The sequence below is a fragment of the Staurois parvus genome, unplaced genomic scaffold (assembly GCF_062004578.1).
Source record: "Staurois parvus isolate SC_StPar_1 unplaced genomic scaffold, SC_StPar_1.0 ptg000216l, whole genome shotgun sequence".
Taxonomy (NCBI): Eukaryota; Metazoa; Chordata; class Amphibia; order Anura; family Ranidae; genus Staurois; species Staurois parvus.
Window position 1 is genome coordinate 1,349,438 of NW_028318012.1, and position 15,969 is coordinate 1,365,406.

Sequence of the window (15,969 nt, forward strand, 5' to 3'; positions counted from 1 at the left end):
CCCAGTGGCATCCAACCCACTTTGTGTGAGCCCAAGCAGACACGAACACACCCTGTATTCTGAGGACTACTGGAGGTTGGTTCACAACACTGTCTGTTTTCACTGAAGTTGTGTTACTTATAGGAATTGTAGATTTCAAATAGCGCTCACATTTTAATAAACTGTGCATGTGAGCACCATTGAAACCTGCTTACGTTGGAGAGAAAGAAAAAGTCTCCGTGGTCATCACTCTACTTCAAACTATGGGGAATCAAAAATTACATATGTGGAGCTTTGTACATGGAGACTGGTAGCTTTTCCTGGGTCCCAGGGTTGGGTTTGAAAGTTGACAACATCCTCATCTTTCGTATAGCATTGAATCTGTCACTGAAAATGTAGAGCAGTGTGTTTCCTGATTCCAGAACTTCCACTTTCTACAAAGCTTTATAGACGTTTCGCTAGAGCTAGAAAGAGGGGCAAGAACAGGATCATGTAGCAAGATGATGCAGACCCACAGAGATGGAGGAAGTGGATGGTAATGAAGGAAGACTGATGAACCTAGATGCACTGAATTCAGATCCAGATTTAGGAAAATTTAAAAGACAATCTGACTAGCACAGCTGCTATGTAATCTAGATAACAATAGCTGAGTGATTTTACACGTTGCTTGGAATTGTGTTTTAAAATCCAAGAGACTAGCATGACTCCCAAAACGAAAAAAAAAAAGGTTTAAAGGATCCTTTGCTCTAGGTCAGGCTGAGGCAACTTGCTGAACCCAACAGTATGTTGAAGCTCTACAGATTCAAGCCACAGTCACCAGATAAAAAGTGTTTGTATTATTGACAAAAAGGGGAAAAAAACTTTGAGAAAGCGTATCAAATCAGGCATGGCACATTCCTTTTCAGATCTGCAGGTCAACAGTCAAAAAGTGGACAAGTGATCAATCATCCACACTGGCCATTTAACGGAAATAAAAGGGGGCTCAATGTGATTATACTGAATTTGCACAAAACGCTACGGAACCTGGACATTGTAGATCAATTCATTATAATTTACATTGGCTCACATAAATGAAAGTCATGAAGGCAGGAGAGCAAGCAAGCCAAGCTAAATTAGGACTGGCCATAGGTTCATGTTTTACCTGAAGCTTTGCAAGACATTCCCAACACTGCCAAAGTAAATCTCCCATGCTTGCTTTGTCTTAGGACAATAGGGAATCCATAGGGGTTATAGAAGAGCACAAAGGCTCAGGTGGTATTGTAGGAATGCTAGTTCCTTTTTGTTCTGAGAATTTGCAGATGGTCACCAACACAAAAAAAGTTGCTGAACAGTCAGGGCTTTATAAGGAAAGTATGGGGGTGAAATCCAATAAAGAATGTGGTGCTTACGCTGATGTGAAGTCCTTACAACAATAAATATACAATGTCAATCAGTTATGCTTGGTATAAATATAATGCCAGCTTTTGATGTGAGTAAATGTATCAATTCAATGTTCGCTCCATCTACATCTGACCCGACAGCTGGCTGTGACTGTGGCCCAGAGTGCACATTTTAGAGCACGTGTCGAAAACAAGGCCTGCAGGCAGAATCTGGCCCGTCAGGCTTTTTCATGTTGCCCTCAGACCTCTCCTGCAGCTGCAGCACCCCCCCTTGTGTCAGCAGTAATTGGCCGAAAGGAGAAAAGAATGCCTCTGCCAGATGCTGTGCAAGGAAGTCTTGTCTGTGCCCCCGCCTCCCATTTCAGAAGTCAGCAGAGAGGAGAACAGAACTCCTCCTACAGATCATGTGCCTCTTTGTGCAACTGCAGCACCCCCTTGCTTTTGCCCCACCTGGTCTCAGCATTCAGCAGATTCTGCCAGCTGACTCCAGCCCTCCTCTTGCTCTCTTCCAGACTCTGCACTTTTTGCTTCCTAGCTCCACCTCCAGGTTCTTCTCGGCAGCAGCACAAGGTAAAGGGGTGCACTGTGATGTAAGTGAGGGTGGGGGACTCTTGACTTCTGATGGGGGGGTGGCTCTTGACCTCTGATGTAATGGGTGCTCTTGACAACTAGTCTTACAGATACAATTGGCACTTTGAGGGCAACCATAATGCTGATGCAGCCCACAAAGAAAATGAGTTTGACACCCATTTTAGACCAACCCTCTGTTTATATGTAATTTTTCCCTATGGCTTCCACAATTCCTCCAACATACTTCACTTCTTCCTGTCACAAACCTTAAAGCTGTCCAACAGTACTATAAAAGTAAATAATAGCTAAAGGTTGTGAAGAAGATGGTTCTCCAGATTGCCTCCAGTGGTCAGTCATGTGATCACTGCAGAGAAATCAGTCACATGGTTTCGGCCAAATGTGAAATTTAGTGTCAAGGCAGAGCTGCTAATTGCTTGGTTCTGGTTCCTTGGTTCTTGATTACTTTGGCAGATACACTAGCAGAGCCGTGCAGCACCCAGCAATGTAACAGGCGGAGTGATCTCCCTCTGGATGGTGCCTCGCCTGACTATGAGGTGCAGTGCAAGACTCAAGGTTCCTCCCACTGACAAGAGCACCTTTTCTCCCACTGACACAATGGCACCTTTCTGGGCACTTATTACTCCTACTGGCTACAGAACCTAGGTCTCCCATTGTTGAAGGGGCATCTTTTACTCTTATTGCCCACTGATGTGGGGCATTTTTTACTCCCACTGACACAGAGGCAAGTATTACTTTCACTGACCTTCAATGTAGGGACATGTTTGTACATCCACTGAACACTGATATAGGGGAATTTTATACTCCAACTGATTTAAGAGCATTTTATACTCCCACTGACACAGGAGCATTTATTACTCCCACTGACCACCGACATAGGTGCCTTTTATTTTCCTACTGACGTAAGGGCATTTTTTTTACTGCAGATGCATTTTTTTATTCCCATTGCCTATTGACCTGCCCACAAAACAGTGTGATGGGCAGTAAACTGGCCCTTTGACCCCCGAATATTAAAGTGGTTATAACGACAAAAGGTTTTTTAGCTTAATGCATTCTCTACATTAAGGTAAAACCCTTTCAAAAGCTGCTCCCCCAGTTCCCCCTTACCTTACACTTAAAACTTATCTGAGCCCGATCTCAATCCAGTGCTGTGCCCTTCTGTAGCAGCTCTTCTCCCCTCTTTCTTTTCTCACAGGAAATCTGGCAGCAGTGGGAGCCATTGGCTGTGTTGCTATGGCTATTTTTAGTGATTTTTATAGCATTAATATGGAGTAACATTTTTAAGACCATGTACTGTGTTAGAAGCTAGGCCTCCCCTATTGATATGTTAATAAAACTGCTGCACTAGTTTGTGAAGATGCTATGGGAAATGATGTACAGGAAGTGGGAGGGAGGGGAACAGACTTGAACAGGAGGACTCAGAGAAGGAAGGAACCATAGGACTACTCCATCAAAGGAAGAAGGAAGTTAGGTAGCTATTTAGTATACTTATTGCATACACTCTCCATGTTAATTTGCTGAGGATAGTTTGGGCATGTGTACACTGTATGCATGTTTTGTGATACTTTGTATGCAATGAATTGTTTTTCCTTCATTTTTATGTGCATCTTTTCTGTTTAGTAAAAGTACATTAATATACTACAGAGGTTTACTTGCTTCCTTGCTTATACCGCACAGAACCTAATGGACACAAAGCAAAACATTGGCTCCTGCTGCTGTCTGTCAGATCCTGTGAGGATGGAGCAGGGGGAAGGGCTGAGAAGAGGAGTCGTCTAGATTGCCGGTGGGGGACCCCAGAAGAGGAGGTTCATGGCAAAACCATTGCACACAGCAGGTATGTATAACATGTTTATTATTTTCAGAAATAGAGAAGCTTTACAACTACTTTAACTACCACCTCTTCTACTAAATATATGCAAATAATATAAAAGGGACAGTCCAATTCAATTGCATACACTTTTCAGTAAACACTTTACCTCCTTCTTGTTCCTTCATTAAGCCCACCACCTTCAGGATTCGTTCTACACTCACTACATTGATGTAAAATTAATAGAAGAACATGCTTTTTGATTGTTTCTGTGCCACTATATATGTGTCTCTTCACCAACTTTCCACCACTACTGATTTTTCTCCGATTACTACTCCTATGCCCTCTCCTTGTAACTCACTAAATGAAAACTCTAATAGTGTAGAATTCCAGGTTTTGTTGAAATTTGTATTCGGTAATAGTATGTTTACCTTTTAGGTGATAAAACAGAGAGGTAGAAAGACAAAAAGGAGAAGAGTATTTGGTTCTCTCTTAATGGGTCATGTCAGAAGACCTGCTGTATTCCAGCCAAGAGGGCCAGGATTTGTTTCTTGCCAAGGGTCTCCAATGTATCTTAAATTGGCTAAGCAAACAGGTTCACTTAACAAAACAGAATAGGTTCTAGGTTCAACTGTGCAAATTCCCCACTTTAAAAATATACGGAGCTGCAGACACTTTAAGAGGACATACTCCCTTAGTAAATGTAAATAGCAATTAAATGTTGCGCTAAGTGTGAAAGAAAAAAATTATATTAAAATTAATTATTCGTGTGAACAACTATGCATACACAGTACAATGTGCAAATCAATGCCTATAAGTGATATCATATAAAATCCATATAAGGAACAATACAATGTTCAAAATCCACGTGGATGACAGCTTCCACAAACACTTTGTGAAAAAGAACATCATTTCTAATACAATTTTTTTCTTTCACACGTAGAGCAACATTTAATTGCTATTTAAACTTACTAAAACAGGTTCACTTGAGGGCTCCCCTCCTTGACAATCAGCATTTAACCGCATTTGCCGAAGGAAAAAGAAATTACCTAACATCCTAAAATGAACACAGAAGGACCATCTCTTATCTAAGAGTAAGTCCAACATGTTGTTCCATGGACAGAAATACAAAATTTAGAAGTTTTTATAACTAGCACCAAACTGAAGAATGAGATATTTCAAAAGGGAGAAATCTTCTGCCAGTTACTGCAGGGAGCCTGTATATTCTTTGGATTAGCAGAACAGAAGAAAACCACATTTAGAAAAAAATATACTGTTAAACTGTAGAAAAACAATCATTTAAAAAAAATATACCTGGAACATCAGTAAACATTTCCCCGAGCACCGACACAGAGAAAGGCAGCTCCATCTCTTTAAGTTTCCTCAGGACTTTAAAGAAGGTCTCCGGGTCTTTATCGTGCTCCCTCAAAAACAAAGAAGAAAACATGTTTACTTAGGAAAACCCACCAGAGACATGAGGTTTTGTTCTAAGGATATCATATTTTGGTTTTGGGGGCTGGAGGTATTGCAGAAACATTTAAAGCTTTGCCCTGTGGCCCTGGCTATGCTCTGAAAGACTGTGGAGAGGTTCTAAGTGTTCTGTTGCTGGGAGCCATTTTCTTTTGATCATTACACAATTAAGGTTTCCCATAGTGTCTGTCAGAGTTCACATGGCCATCTCAGCTACTGCCCAGATCTTGTAAGGCTTGTTTCCATGTTCACAGGATATTCCTCTCCAGGTAATAACTGCGCTCAGATCCGCAGTGGACACCCAGGCACTTGGTTTATGTTGCTCTCGGCTACTGTTTGCAGTTTCAGAAAAGTTAAAAGGAAAAAGAGTTTTAAACGCAGTTTTAAAGAATAATAAGCATAGATGTGCAATATCCACTTTGTAGCTTTTACTATAACTGGAGAGTTGCTTCCAGTTCTAGTTCAAAGGAATGAGAGTGAATACAATCCTTGTTAGACAGATGTGACCAGAGGTGGGGAGATCAGCCGCTGGATTTAAGGAAAGAAGGACAACTGCAGAACTGTATTTTATAGGGCAATTCTACGCAACAGGTATTTGCAGTAATTTTTTTTTTGTTACTGTTGGTATCTCTAAATGATAGTTTTTGTTGGAAAACTGTAAAGCTGGCCGGGGGCATTGCTAATGTCAAGCACCCAGGACAGAATGCCTTGCGCACCCAGGACAGATTCCTCGCATCTTCTGTAGGATGTCCTGAGTACCAAATGCAGTAATCTCTAGCAAAAGGCTTTAGCGCTAAGGGAAGCTGCCCCTACACTCCACCTGGTTTTGACATGTCACATGACACAACAGGAAGGGCAGTGTGGGAGGAAGGACAATTCCAGGCATTCTAACGTGCTGTGTTTGAGGATTTTTGTGCTGGGAGGGGGGATTTGGAGGGAAGATCATTTGTGCTGGGAGGAGTGATATAGGAGGAAAGGAAGAATATATTAATAGTAAAAAGGCCCGGTCCGAGCATGTAGGCCCTGTACAAAATAATCTAGAGTTGGTCACTGAGGACAAAGAGATGGCAAATTTATTTAATACCTTCTTCAGCTCTGTGTATACAAAGGAACATGCGGGAGCTCTTGTCCATAATGGCCATGGTATTGACACAACTCCAGATGATCCACATTGGCTCACAATTGATATGATCCAAAAATATTTAGACAGAATAAAGGTGAATAAAGTGCCTGGACTGGATGGCATACACCCACGGGTCCTTAAAGAATTGAGTACTGTCATTTCAAAGCCATTGTTTCTAATTTTTAGGGACTCTTTAATGACTGGTATAGTACCACTGAATTGGCGTAAGGCCAATGTGGTGCCAGTATTTAAAAAGGGATCAATATCTTTATCTTTACCAAGTAATTATAGACCTGTTAGTTTAACTTCTATAGTTGGGAAGATACTGGAGAGTTTGGTGTCAGTGACACCAAGTCAGTTCCCCCCAGTGTCAGAATGTCTGCCGCAGTCCCACTATAAGTCGCTGATCGCCGCCATTGTTAGTAAACATAAATAAATAGAAAATTCCAGTATCTATATCGCCATTTGTAAACGCTGTAACTTTCACATAAACCAATTACTTTACACGTATTAGGATTTTGTTTTAGCAAAGACATGTAGCAGAATACATTTTGGCCTAAATTTATGACAAAATTAAATTTTTTTTTACTGGACGTTTAAAAGCAAAAAATATAGTTTTTTTTCTCAAAATTGTCAATCTTTTTTTTTATAGCGCAAAAAAATAAAAAACGCACAGGCGATCAAATACTACTAAAAGAAAGCTCAATTCGTGGGAAAAAAGAACATAAATTTCATTTGGGTGCAGCGCAGCATGACAGTGCAATTGTCATTTAAAGTAATGTCAAAATGCAAAAAATGGCCTGGTCATGAACGGGGGTAAATCCTCAGGAGAGCAAGTGGTTAATAATATCCGCTTGCCAACCGCCCTATAGCAGTTATACTGCTACAGGGCGCCGCTCTGTGCAGAGTCACATATATGTGATTCTGCATTTACGGGTAGGTGGCGCGTGCCCCCGCCTACCCGCACTGTCAGTGGCTCCTGTAGATGTCGATCACCAGGTCCCGGCCAGCGATTCATGCACGGAACTCGGCGATCAGCACAGCAACTGACAGGAGAGAGATCTGTGTAAACAACATAGATCTCTCTCTTGTCAGCGAGGATGTACTGGTTTTTACCTCCCTGCAAAGCCCCTTCTACCCAATGTCATTAGTACAGTGGAAGTGCTTTTTATTAGCACTGATCACTGTATTAGTGTCACCGGAAATGTAAGTGTCAGAATGCCCACCCTACTATCACAGTCCCGCTATAAGTTGCTGATTGCTGCCATTACTAGTATTACAATAAATAATTACATATATAAAAATTCCAGTATATATACCATTGTTTGTAGACAAACCAATTAATATAAACTTATTGGGATTTTTTTTCTACCAAAGACAGGTAGCAGAATACATTTTTGGCATAAATTTATGAAGAAATTTTATTTATTTTTTATTGGATATGTTTTATAGCATAAATTATTGTTTTTATTTTTCGGGCTTTTTTTGTTTATAGCGCAATAATAATAAACCCAGTGGTGATCAAATACCACCAAAAGAAAGTTCTATTTGTGAAAAAAGAATCATAAAAAATTAATTTGCATAACCACGCAACTGTCAGTTAAAGTAGCGTGGTGCCATATAACAAAAAATGACCTGATTATGAAGGTGGGAAAATCTTCAAGAGGGAAAGTGGATATATACCCACATGTTTTGGCCTTCGTGTAAATTTTTGTTTTGCTGTTTGTTTTTATATATACATTTTGATAATGTAATAAAATAATACTTTCTACAATGCTGTATATATAAGGTTATATTTTGGATACATTGGCTAGGAAGGAGTTATTTTTTTACTTGGATTATTTTAGCCTAAGCGAATTCTCCTTTAAGCAATTTATTTCTGGTCTTTTAATTTGGTAGTAGAGAATATTCAGGTGGCGATATTTACCAGCATACAAAACGTTTTTAGTTGCTTTTGAACATATCCTTCAACGCCCACTGCAGTAATTAAAAGTTACCAAAAGTCACCTTGAGAGCAGGATAATAAAAATAACAAACAAAAAGTTCCGCAAAGTTCTTGAAAAACTTTCAGTCGGTGAAGGTCAAGTCGTGTATAAACACATATGCACACAAAACACCTCGAAATTCTCTGGCTCTGCCGGGCTTAGATTGCACTCCTTAGGTGAGGTATTAGCAAAGCTTATTTATTTCCATTTCCTCAGCTTTATTTGCTCGTTCCCCTGTGATCAAACTGATTTCCATGATGTGCCTCTTCTTAATTTTAATACCCGTTTTGCTCATCATATAGACACAAGCATTTGCTATGAAATAATGAAACCATTTCAAAGACTAGTGAAAAAAAATAACAAGAGAGAAGTAAACTTCTCTCTTTTTTTTTTTTTTTTAATTAACTGATGCGCGGCCCTGCATGTATAGACGGATATATTTATGTATATGTAAAATTCAAGGGAAGGAAGGTTAATTAACATAAAAATCTCGCTAGTTGAGATGCTGAATTTTGCATTTTCTCCAGCCTCCAGTAAGTAGTTTGATTTCCCTGTAATGACCCAGTTCTCCTAATGAGTAACATTAACCCCTGGCTGTAGCTGTCCAGGACTTAATTGTCAACTAAAGCTGAAATAGGAGTTTGTCGATGTGCAGGTATGTGGTATATTAGCTAATTTTACTCCTATCCTCTAATAAATAAATCTGTTGCCAGGGCAACTAGGACCCTTTCATCCCTTTTTTGAGGGAAAAAAATTGGATTTTCACGCCAGGCTTTTGTAGAAGCAGGAGCGGAGAAGGGCTTATTCCAGTAACCGCGGATCAAATGTGAAGGGTTGAGAGAAAAAGTTTCTTTGTTACCCCCAGTAACCAGATTCTTAGTGTCAAAGTAAAGAAAAGGGAATCTAGTTGTCATGAGTGAAAGACAACACTTTCAGACATGAAGCTGCAAGGGTACAGCAGCTCATAACTACCAACCCGCAATCACCACCATTACTCTGCCACCTCTAAAGGTGCCTACAGAAAGGATGGAACATCCAACTCCATAAGCCCCCAACGTTCTGTGGTTAAACCTGCTTAAAGCGACCCTAAATGATAACATTATTCTCCAAAAATAATCCATACACATCCACTACTTAATGGCCCTGTAATCTCTTTTTCATAAAATTGTTTCTTTCTGCCATCCTTGGAATGCCTTCTGTGAGCTTCCGAACCTTCCCCCTCACTTCCATTTGTTTGGATTGAGCAGTGCACAATAGTTTCCTAAGCACAATTCTATGTACACTACACATTCCATAGTTCCTAGTCCATCTCGGGAGCGAGCAAGGGAGAGTGGCTACAGTCCTACATTCAGTGGGACCATGGAGAATGAACAGAGCCACCCACTAACAGGAAGTTAGATCACAGCAAAAAAGAAGAAAAAAAGAAAATTGGAGTCAGAAGGGACTCTTCTGAGTTAAGGATATATACTTGCTTGGGATAGATATTTCCAGGTGATCTCTATAGATCACCCACCCAGAGATAAACCGGTGTCTGAGCGCTCCGCTGTACATGCTTCCCTAATGCAAACTTGCACATTTGTACAAAATCATTCCATTGCCAGATCATTGTGGTAATGCCATAATGTGCTTGTGTGCATCTCATATTAGCACATAAATGGCAGATTTACCTTTCAAACAAACGTCTTGAGCAGCTGTCACCGCTGCTGAGGCTTCTATCTTCACCTGGTCTTTCTTCTGAGTTCACGCACTCCGGCCATTTGAATGGTCGGGCCGCAATGATGTCATTCATGTGCATGCAAGTCACAATTGCAGTACTGTGCTATAAAATGTACTGCACACTCTGCGTGCCTCATTATAGGCGTATCTATAGGTACAACTTTATATAGTGATTTTACTACCAATTTAATTTGCACTTACATAGGGCTTTGTGAATGTTGTATGCTAGATAATATTAATAATAAATAGAAGTCTGATGATGTTACAGATATGTATCTATAAAATGCTCTCCATAATTCTTTGGCAATATAAAAATAGTCAGCAACAATGGGATACCTTGTATAACCGCTTGGCAGAGACATTCATTTTTTTTTTTTTTTTTTTTTAATAAATTAATCTATTTTACACTGTTAGGTTACATTTTTTACTTGATCACTTTTATTGATGTCACAAGGAAGGTAAACATCCCTTGTGACAGAAATAAGCACGTGACAGGTACTCTATATGGAGGAATCTGGGGTCTGTAAGACCCCAAATCCCTCCTCTGCACTTAAAAGCATTCAAGATCTGTGTTTTTGAATGCTTTCTTTTAAAAAAAAATGGTGCAATTTAGCGCCAAGAAAACTGGAAGTCATGTCAGGTCATTGCTTCTGGGTTACTACAATGTAGAGCTGATCAAAGCCGATCCCGGCGGGACAAGACAGCCCAAGAGAAGCCCCCTCCCCCTGCTGCTTGTAAAAGCAATCGAGCAGCTAGATAGCAGCTTTGTTTGCTTTTACAAGAGAGCCAACCGCCGATTCTAACAAAAATGGCACCGAAATCATGATCCTGATACAAGCACTTGAAGTCCAGCAACGTACGGGTATGTCGCTGGTCCACAAGTGGATAAGGACATACTCTGGCTGCACAGTACATGGCGATTTGTAAACATTTCCAAAATGCAGTGATTGCAAGTTATGTGACATAATTTACTCCACCCCCACATAAATAAACCAATCTACTTAGAACTTTTGTTCAAGACAACCAACTATCAATTTCTTTGTGACTGGTTAGTAGGGGACATCTAACCTCCTCTAATATAGCAATACATAGCTCTACTGATAAGGCTCCATTCGCACAAGCATTTTGCCATGCTCAAATCCAAGTGGCAAGAATCTACTGATTCCTGCTATAGGGTATGATAGCTGTGTGCAGATAACAGTGGACGGCGACCCCATACACTGCAACAATAGGCTGTCGGCGGCTGCAGCTATTCATTCCTGTTCACACAGCCAGCAATTACCTGTGGTTATCAAAGCTGGATGCACACAAAAGTGCATTTTGAAGTGGTATTTCCACTTTTGAAGCCAGTTGGGATGGTCCCTATTAGTTGTAAACTAGATGTGCATACTTGATGTTCAAATAAAGCCTTAAAGAGCTCAAGGCATTTTTTTTTAGGAAATTAATTTTTGATTAGAAAAGAGTTTTGACTTCCTTGAGGGTTTGTTTGTGTGGCTGTTGAGATCCCAGCTCCCATCCAGTGTGACCACATGGACAAGAAGTGAGGGAAGTCTCCCAAATGAAAACAAAAAAGGTCAATAAAAAGAGGTTCCAATACTTCTCTGTTCTATTCAAAACTCATACAAGACTTGTATGTGTCATTTCACTCTCAGTCATTTACAAATAATAATAATCTATTGGGGGAAGTGTACAGATACATGAAGAGAGATTTTGACAGTGCTAGTTGTATAGTTTTCAGGAAAAGATAACATTATTATTGCTAATATATATGCAGTGGGGATCGAAACGTTGGGCACCCCAGCTAAAAATTTGTATTAATGTGCATAAAGAAGCCATGGAAAGATGGAAAAATCTACAAAAGGCATCAAATTACAGATTAGACATTCTTATAATATGTCAACAAAAGTTAGATTTTATTTCCATCATTTACACTTTCAAAATAACAGAAAACAAAAAAATGGCGTCTGCAAAAGTTTGGGCACCCTGCAGAGTTAATATCTTGTACTGCCCCCTTTGGCAAGTATCACGGCTTGTAAACGCTTTTTGTAGCCAGCCAAGAGTCTTTCAATTCTTGTTTGAGGTATCTTTGCCCATTCTTCCTTACAAAAGTCTTCCAGTTCTTTGAGATTTCTGGGCTGTCTGTCACGCACTGCTCTTTTAAGGTCTATCCATAGATTTTCAATTATGTTGAGGTCAGGAGATTGTGAAGGCCATGGCAAAACCTTCAGTTTACGCCTCTTGATGTAATCCCCCGTGGATTTCGAGGTGTGTTTAGGATCATTATCCATTTGTAGAAGCCATCCTCTCTTTAACTTCAGCTTTTTCACAGATGGCATCTGTTACCATCCAAAATTTGCTGAAATTTTATTGAATCCATTTTTCCTTCTACTCGTGAGATGTTCCCTGTGCCACTGGCTGCAACACAACCCCAAAGCATGATTGATCCAACCCCATGCTTAACAGTTGGACAGAAGTTCTTTTCATTAAATTCTGTGCCCCTTCTTCTCCAAACGTACCTTTGCTCATTCCGGCCAAAAAGTTCAATTTTAACCTCATCGGTCCACAGAACTTGTTTCCAAAATGCATCAGGCTTGTCTATATGTTCATTTGCAAAGTTCAAACGATGATTTTTGTGGTGAGGACGTAGAAGAGGTTTTCTTCTGATGACTCTTCCATGAAGACCATATTTGTACAAGTATCTCTTTATAGTGGAATAGTGTACCACAACTCCAGTGTCTGCCAGATCTTTCTGGAGGGATCGTGCAGTCAAACGTGGGTTTTGAATTGTTTTTCTCACAATCCTGCGAGCTGTTCTGTCTGATATTTTTCTTGGTCTTCCAGATCTTGCTTTAACTTCCACTGTTCCTGATGACTGCCATTTCTTAATTACATTCTGAACAGAGGATATTGACATCTGGAAACGCTTTGCTATCGTCTTATAGCCTTCTCCAGCTTTGTGAGCGTCAACTATTTTCAGTTTTCTAGACAACTGCTTAGAAGAACCCATGGTGCTGATTGTTGGGGCAAGGTCAGATGAGTCTGGGCATTTAAAACCTTTGAGATTGACATAACCTGGTCTTCCCAGATGATGATTGAGAACAATCCATGACACTGGCAGGTCTCAGCTTTGCAAAGGGGGCAGTGCATGCTATAAATTCTGCAGGGTGCCCAAACTTTTGCAGACGCCACTTTTTTGTTTTCTGTTATTTTGAAAGTGTAAATGATGGAAATAAAATCTAACTTTTGTTGACATATTATAAGAATGTCTAATCTGTAATTTGATGCCTTTTGGAGATTTTTCCATCTTTCCTTGGCTTCTTTATGCACATTAATACAAATTTTTAGCTGGGGTGCCCAAACTTTCGATCCCCACTGTATATGGCAACAACAGTTTATAGAATGCTTTACAATATAAAGGAAGATAGCACAGTAACAATACAACTCAACACAAGATTGTAAGTAGGGCTTTGCTCCTGAGAGCTTACAATCTAATAGATTGACTAAAGGCTTATGTGTAGCAGAATGCCAGACAAAACTAGGTAAGGTTAACTTCCTGCCCTGGTAATTGTCCCAGGCCAATAACTCAGCACTAAAGACAGAAGGTCAGCACATAAGTCAGAGAACTGGATTAATAATAGGACATCAGCATTTGCTGCCTATATATTTCTTTTAACCACTTCCAGTTTGGGTCAATTCTGGCATTCCTCTCCTACATGTAAAAAAACTGCATTTTTTGCTATAGAATTACTTAGAACTGTCAAACAGCATATACAGTTGTGTTCAAAATAATAGCAGTCAGACATCACTAACCTGATCAATCACTGTTTTTGGTAGAAATTATATTTCTACATGGCAAATAATTTACTAGCAGGTGTAGTAGAGTAAAAGAAATCCAACAGACCCAATAGTCATGACATGCATACTGCTGATTCCGTGTAATTGAATCACTAATTGAAAGGGGCATGTTCAAAATAATAGCAGTGTGGAGTTCTATTAGTGAGGTCATTCATTCTTTGAAAAACAGGTGGCAATTATTGTCCTTATTTAAGGAAGGAAGGCAGCAAATGTTGTACATGCTGGTTACAGTGCATTTCTCTCTGAAACTCTGAGGAAAATGGGTCGTTCCAGACATTGTTCAGAAGAACAGCGTACCTTGATTAAAAAGTTGATTGGAGAGGAGAAAACATATAAAGAAGTGCAGAAAATGATAGGCTGCTCAGCTAAAATGATTGCAAATGCTTTAAAATGGCAACCAAAACCTAAAAGACATGGAAAAAAGCAAAAAACTAACATTCGAATGGATAGAAGAATAGCCAAAATGGCAAGGACTCAGCCAACAATCAGCTCCAGGAAGATCAAAGAAGGTCTAAAGTTACCTGTGAGTACTGTTACAATTAGAAGAGGCCTATGTGAAGCCAAGCTATCTGCAAGAAGCCCCCGCAAAGTCCCACTGTTTAAAAAAGACGTGCTGAAGAGGTTACAATTTGCCAAAGAGCACATTGACTGGCCTAAAGAGAAATGGTGCAACATTTTGTGGACTGATGAAAGTAAGATTGTTCTTTTTGGGTCTAGTGGCCGGAGACAGTTTGTCAGACGACCCCCAAACACTGAATTCAAGCCACAGTACACTGTGAAGACAGTGAAGCATGGTGGTGCAAGCATCATGATATGGGGATGTTTCTCATACTACGGTGTTGGGCCTATTTATCGCATACCAGGGATCATGGATCAGTTTGAATACATCAGAATACTTGAAGAGGTCATGCTGCCTTATGCTGAAGAGGAAATGCCCTTGAAATGGGTGTTCCAACAAGACAACGACCCCAAATACACCAGTAAATGTGCAACATCTTGGTTCCAGACCAACAAGCTTGACATTATGGAGTGGCCAGCCCAATCCCCGGATCTTAATCCAATAGAAAACTTGTGGGGTGACATCAAAAATGCAGTTTCTGAGGCAAAACCAAGAAATAGAGAAGAACTGTGGAATGTAGTCCAATCATCCTGGGCTGGAATACCTGTTCACAGGTGCCAGAAGTTGGTTGACTCCATGCAACACAGATGTACAGCAGTTCTCAGAAACAGTGCTTATACAACTAAATATTCATTAAGTGATTCAAAGGAAAGCAAAATCTTCAAACATTTTTCAGTTTACATAGTGAATGTTTGAGTTTGTAAAGAAGAATACAAACACTGCTATTTTTTTTAACAGTCTAATATTCACTTTTCTTCAATTTTTTAGAGGAACAACACACATTTGATATATTTTTCTTCATGTTTTGATTTGGAATAGAATGTGTAGTGTTCCCAATGCATTTGTGTGTATGGAAATAAAAGCTATTAGAAGGATTTTGAGCTTTATTCACTTTTTTCAACACACTGCTATTATTTTGAACACAACTGTATATATATATTATAATACAGGATTTATATAGCGCCAACAGTTTGCACAGCGCTTTACAAAATGAAGGTAGACATTACAGTTACAATACAATTTGGTACAAGAGGAAACAGAGGGCCCTGATATATATATATATATATATATATATATATATATTATATACAGTGGGGATCGAAAGTTTGGGCACCCCAGCTAACAATTTGTATTAATGTGCATAAAGAAGCCAAGGAAAGATGGAAAAATCTCCAAAAGGCATCAAATTACAGATTAGACATTCTTATAATATGTCAACAAAAGTTAGATTTTATTTCCATCATTTACACTTTCAAAATAACAGAAAACAAAAAAATGGCGTCTGCAAAAGTTTGGGCACCCTGCAGAGTTAATATCTTGTACTGCCCCCTTTGGCAAGTATCACAGCTTGTAAACGCTTTTTGTAGCCAGCCAAGAGTCTTTCAATTCTTGTTTGAGGTATCTTTGCCCATTCTTCCCTACAAAAGTCTTCCAGTTCTTTGAGATTT

General features: G+C 39.7%; 1 protein-coding gene across 6 annotated transcripts in view; it reads right to left on the reverse strand.

Annotated features, from left to right (window-relative positions):
• The window catches only part of QTMAN (queuosine-tRNA mannosyltransferase), a 400,061-nt gene that overhangs the window by 154,274 nt on the left and 229,818 nt on the right, over positions 1–15,969 (reverse strand). For all 6 annotated transcript variants that reach the window (XM_089679026.1, XM_089679024.1, XM_089679027.1 and 3 more), the window contains one exon: positions 5,068–5,177. In XM_089679026.1, coding sequence (XP_089535152.1) covers positions 5,068–5,177 — 110 coding nt within the window. The remainder of the gene's footprint in view (positions 1–5,067; positions 5,178–15,969) is intronic.